General features: G+C 38.5%; 1 protein-coding gene across 3 annotated transcripts in view; it reads right to left on the bottom strand.

Annotated features, from left to right (window-relative positions):
* Nucleotides 1–6,200, bottom strand: part of brinp1 (bone morphogenetic protein/retinoic acid inducible neural-specific 1) — a 139,417-nt gene that overhangs the window by 82,365 nt on the left and 50,852 nt on the right. For 2 of the 3 annotated variants that reach the window (XM_020600893.1, XM_020600892.1), the window contains one exon: nt 948–1,215. In XM_020600893.1, the coding sequence (XP_020456549.1) occupies nt 948–1,165 (218 nt within the window). In that variant the 5' untranslated portion in view covers nt 1,166–1,215. Of the gene's footprint in view, nt 1–947; nt 1,216–4,671; nt 4,693–6,200 lie in introns of those variants that run through there. The other variant, XM_020600894.1, reaches the window with a different exon arrangement.

The following is a 6,200-nucleotide window of genomic DNA, read 5'->3' as shown; positions in this document are numbered from 1 at the left end:
AACTAATAAAATATGAAGTGGTTAGTATGTATATTGGTATGTATGAAATTTGACAGTAATGAAGTACAAATGAATGATGGGCAAATATAATTAATCCCTTATAATTTAATGTGACTTGACACCCTTTAGACCCTAAATCCTTTCATTTTTGGTAGTGAATCATTTACACACTTATTCATGTGTCATGCTACATGCCAAAGAATGTGCAATGTATTGGGTTAATTGATAGCTACAAAGGTCAGGAGTGTCCACATTGAGTGAAACTCCAGTAATATAACACATCATGATCCATTTACCTGTAAAAAATAATTGTATAACTGTAAAATATAACCATGGCAATGTCATATGGGTTAATTGGTTTGGGACTGGAGCCTTCTAATTTATAGCAGAAAGTTGTGTTACAAGCTAAGGGTGAATACTGCAGTTTGAAGACGTGTGTACTCTAGGCAGGGACGGTGTAATGAAAAGCACAATCAAATTGCATTAAGGGGAATGTAGGATCTGACCTTTCTGGAGCTTGAGCCATACAAAAGAATAAAGCACAGGAAATCTTTCTCTTGCTAGTCAATTTTTGGAAGTTCCCCTTTATCTGTGCAAATTGGTACAGACTTCAAATTGTGCACAGCACCTAACAATACTTTCTTTAGAAGTAACGGCAAGCACAGTGCCTATTACTGATGGCGGTGAGGTACAAAAGACTTGGACGTCAACAAAGCAGAAGGAAAGAGAGTGGGAATCCTAGTAGAATACTTCATTGATATATAAGAAAAAGAAGTTCATGGTGCTGAGATTGGCCACAAGTAAATATAAAAAATACCCATTTAGTAGGTTAAAAATGTATATTGGGCAGCTTTTTGCAGCTAAAATCTCAAATAGGAAAACCATTAAAACAGAGATTCTCTTAAAAGCCTGTGTGGCATCAGTACACAGACTGAAAGTGAACTCACCTATAAATTTTATATCTGGTCGTAAATCCTTGCCGGAATCTTTCCACAAAGGACAGATAGCTTCGAGAGTGGTGGAAAGGTCCGCGGTCAGAGATGAGCCAGTCATATTGTTTGGTGACATGTTGCTCAGTGGACAACGGGTCCTGGCGGGAAGACTGAACTGTTATATGGTCCCATATAAACAGGAAGCAGATGACCTCAATAAACCTCCAGTTCATGCTTTTTTTTAAGCCGCTCTCTGTTCATTCTCGCTCCATTGTGTGGAGACCTGATAGGACAGAAAAGAAGAGGGAAGCAGGGAGGGAGACAGAAAAAAGAAGGGAGCTGTTACATGACAAGGTCTATTTTAGCAGTACAAGAGGCTGTCATAGAGTTAGGTTAATTGTGTTGTACTGAACAAATAAGATAGTGCCTTTGTCATTGTCACTTTACTCTGACATGATGTGTATTTATTTTCTGCTCTTTCTCAAATTGTTCACACTTCATGCCTCCCTGGAGTTTTTAGAAAGTTGCACAGATTGTGCCTCTCCACACAAGGACTGCTACCCTTTTGCAGATGAGCATGAAGTACATCCTCAGCTGTGTGGCTGTCTATTTTATTTTATTTTATTTTTTAACTAATTGGTGTCATGATAAGTTCTGACAAGGTTAGAAGGCTGCTTTATGATATGTTATGACATCCAGCCACCAATATGGAAGAACACCATCTCCCTTTACCCAGTGGTGTCAATTACTGCTCAGGGAAACTTTCAGTTATTGACTTTCATCTTCATGAATTGTTAAAAACAATGGGGTACAAAATGTTGCCTTTTTCATCAAACACAAAATAAGATGCCACTTTGGTTCCACTAAAGATGCTTGAGACGGTTAATACAAATTGTATTACAACCCTTAGAACTACACAGTGGGGCTATAACACTAAACGTGACCCTGTGTTTTATAAATATTTTAGAGACAATGCATTAAAAAAAACAAAGAAATGGACACACAGATCAGCTAAGTAGCAGTCTGTAGGAACTTTACCCTGCCTGGAGTGGGCAAATTACATGATGTCATGCTAAGAATGTAATAATATGCTAAACAGGTTAAATACACATAACTTCCTATTTATTTTCAGTTGCAGAAAAAGAAAATCAGCACATCTTGGAAAAATATATCATTTCAAACAGTACAATAAAATGACTATGAACATTATTATCAACTTTGCAGTGAAATTGTGTCTCTTATTTACTGATAAAGAAATGATTTTCATCAGTAATTTTATTTAAGAACTTTGGCCCCTGGCTGTGAAGCACTTTGAGTTATCAAGTGCTACACTGTGTAAAAATTCTTTCCCTTTTTCATGGTTTATTAGACAATAACACGTCATAAAAGAGCAGAGAAAATTTAATTGGCATAATCTTTTCCTGTTAAATAGATGATGAACTACTTGATTGTGAAAGTTAAAATAATCAGTGGCATACTTAAAGGGAGTTCTTGTTTAAAATTATTATGTCAGTTTCCAATGATGCCTAAAATTAATTCAGTATTTTATTATTTAAATACTGCTTCATGTACTGGTTAAAGGATAAGGAACAATCTGGCATAATTTGAATATCTCTACTCATATTGCTAACTACAATTATACATATTTGAAGTGTAATCAGTTCTTAAAATTGATTGTAATGAAATTTCAACTAAGAACACAATTCAGCTATAATTGCACTGACAGAAAACATGTCTTCCCCCACAAACCCAGATACTCAGTGGCAGTAAAAAATTATGACAGTGTACTTAACAGACCTGTTTTAAACTAATTATGTTAGATCAATTTGAGCTTAGCTGTCAACATTAAACAATACATAATGTGACAGAGAAGGGCGATGTTAATGCAGGGGACTGATAATGATACGGTGAGAGTTTGTACAAAAATAGGGCGTGTCTTTCTTGAATGTTTATACAGTAGTCACTGAAAATATTTTTTAATAGCCACAAGCTGCAATTAGTGTACTTCATGCACAATATACCAATATTAAGATGCCATTTAGGAGGACAAGAGCAACAGAACACACTCCTTATTCTTAGCAAGTATAAACTTGAGTACATTTACTCAAAATGTAAGCACTGGATGTAAATGTGGCTTACTGGCACATGTACATTAGGACATTATTATGCGTGTATGCAGGTAAATTGTATTATTCATATAAGCACTTAATACTGACATTTTGAAAGTACAGTATGTACCACACACACTTCATGAAAAACAAGCATGTCACCAAGTGCAGTGTTGTGGCTCACTGCTGCATGTTTAGTAGCTTTTGGACAACAGTGGAGGTCTTTGGCACAGAGGAATTAGTTAATCCAGGGTCAGGATTCACAGTTTGTTTGGGAAAGCTTATTAGTAAATAGCAGCAATGTTTTTTTGTAATATGATGAAATCCTTTCACAGTCAGCTGGGACTGTGGTGTAAAAGTGGACAATACTTTTTACTATCCAAATTAATTACTAAGTCAGTATTTATAGATAGATGTGTGTGTGTGTTGTTATATTAATTGCTAACTGATTTCCTTGCCTTACAATTACATAGTGAACTTAACCCTAAGGGTAGTAAGTAATAACCCTCAGTGCAATACCTGTAAATTTACATTGTACAGATTATACAGACTCGTACAGGTCTCTAGTACTCTGTTTTAAGTACTCTATTTTTATCCCTAATTATCTCATTTCAATGAACATTCCCTTGTTGTCTGCATTGTTTACTGTCTATTTATACTGCTTTTTCTGCATTGCTTGCACTGGTTGTTGATGTTAATACTGCTATTTTGTTATATTACACAGCCTTATGCTGATTTACTGTTTGCACATTGAGAGCCGATGTACCTGAGTCAAATTTCTCGTGTGTCCAACACACCTGGCCAATAAACTGATTCTGATTCTGATATGCTCTTGATTGCTCCACTACCATGAAAATCAGTTCTGCACTTGACCTGGAGGCTTACCACCTAAAGAATCACTGTTGTCTAAATCCCCAGAACCTAATGCAATTAATTCATTTACATTAATGTGGCCACATGATGAGAGTGGAACCTTAGTGCTTCTTTCTATAAACCAAGTTTCACAAAGTAAGATGTGCTCTCTGCATCTCATGACATTTTTTTCTGAATGTTTTTCCCCCTGGAACATTGCAAGATATAAAAAGCTGATAGGCAGGACTACTGGACCAATCTGAATCAGTATGTATCGCTTATGATTTGTCATGATCTATGTGGCCACCTTTTCATTATGTGAACTCTTTCCTTAGCACAAAAAGATCTCATTTGTCTTGATAGTGAGAATTATTATGATGAATAAAAGATTATATAATGACAAATGATGTTGGAAATGTTGTTAGATTGATAGAAATTGTTCTGCATGACCACATCTATATCTGGGGTCCCACTTTACTAAATCACGGCACACTGGTGCAAAACATTGTCCATGTGTGGTAGGGTGATGGACTTTTGGTATTTTGGAGGTTGGAGCCATGTTGTGCAGTGCACCAGCTGCACAGCTGGAAATCAGGCGGGGGTTAGGAATCAGATACACTGTTATTCTTTCCTTTAAAAGATGCAGACTCTACACCTGGCTGCTCTTTCTATTTAAATATGGAAGCTACAGTAGAGAATAGTCAGGAGTATTCACCACACACAAAAAAGTTCTTCTCAAGAATATACTTTTTGTTCAGGTGCAAGAAGTGCTGACTCACCAAGACCAATATGCAACCTTGTAAACAAGCCAGAGAGGGTAGATGATGTTACATTAGCCTGGGAAGAGATAACGTATTTGGTTAATAACAGTTGCCCAGGTCCTATAAGAACTGTTGTCCAATTTAGAAAACAATTCAATGCCATCACAAGGAGAGCCAAATAATTTGGCAGGGAACCGCAGGGACAATTTAACAACTGGAAGGGGGCCATCCACTATAGCCAGTCGCTGACTGAGGATACAGAGGATGTGACTGCATATGCAAACCCAGCTCAAAGTGCAAAAGGTTTACAAGGATGGAAGTTGGCACTTTAAGATAAAGTCATAGTTCCACCAAATCCCCAAATGGTCTCACTGTTGATGCTTTGGGAGTAAATGTGGGGATGTGGGGGCACTATTCCAAAAACCCACAATATATTTAAGGTGAGAAACTACAAAGCTAATGACTCCGTACAATGGATTTCCCACCAATGAGAAATGAAGAAACTTCTACACTGAGAGGTGAAATGTCTCCAAAAATATCGAGCAAATCCTGCTGCCAAAATTAGAACTTTGAATACACTGTACCTTGAGCTGTATGCCTGAGAATCAGACCACAGTCTACATGTAGTGTTGAATGAGTCAAACTTATTAGCAGCTCCAAGTCTGAGGCCATGGTGCTCTGCCAGAAAATGGTGGACTGCTCCTTTTGAGTTGGGAGTTAGTTGCTGCCCCAAAGTGAAGGAGTTCAAGTATCTCAGGGTCTTGTTTGAGATTGAACGTGAGATTGACAGGTGGATAGGGGGCAGCATCAGCAGTAATGTGGACATTGTACTAGACCATCAAGGTGAAGAAGAAGATGCTGAGCCAAAAGACAAAGCTCTCAATTAACCAGTCAGTCTATACTCCAACCCTCACCTATGGTCGCAAGCTGTGGGTAGTGACCGAAAGAATTATATTGTGAATACGAGTGGCTGAAATTAGTTTCCTTTGCAGGGTGGCTGGGCTTAGCCATAGAGATAGTGGGTGGAGTTCGGGCATCTGGAAGGGGCTTGGAGTAGAACAGCTGCTTCTTTGCACCAAATGAAGCAGCGGATCGAGCATCTGATCAGGGTGCCTCCAAGGTGCCTTGCTTTGGACGTTTTCCAGGCATATCCAACTGGTTGGAGACCCTGGGGTAGACCCAGAACATGTTGGAGAGATTATTTATGTCATCTGGCCTGGGAACGCCTCGGAATCCCACCAGAGGCGCAGGAAAACGTTGCCGGAGAGTAGGACATCTGGGCTACCTTGCTGAACCTGTTGCCACTATGACCTGATCTTGGATAAGTGGATATAAATGGATGAATGGGTGGGTTTTGGGCATGTTTGGAAAACAATATAGCCAATCGCTCAGATGCACATGAAGATCCACACTAGCCAGTGTCACACCTACAGTGTATGTCAAGGTCAAAGTAGGTTATACTGTAGAAAGCAGAGTGCTGTGGTATTGAAAGGATGCTACTGCAAATGGCTTCCTTGAGAGGGGTGACCTCACTGTGATGGAAAGAG

The sequence above is a fragment of the Monopterus albus genome, unplaced genomic scaffold (genome assembly GCF_001952655.1).
Source record: "Monopterus albus unplaced genomic scaffold, M_albus_1.0 scaffold49.1, whole genome shotgun sequence".
Classification (NCBI taxonomy): domain Eukaryota; kingdom Metazoa; phylum Chordata; class Actinopteri; order Synbranchiformes; family Synbranchidae; genus Monopterus; species Monopterus albus.
The sequence above is the reverse complement of the archived record's forward strand: the minus strand, read 5'-3'. Positions and strand labels throughout refer to the sequence as shown.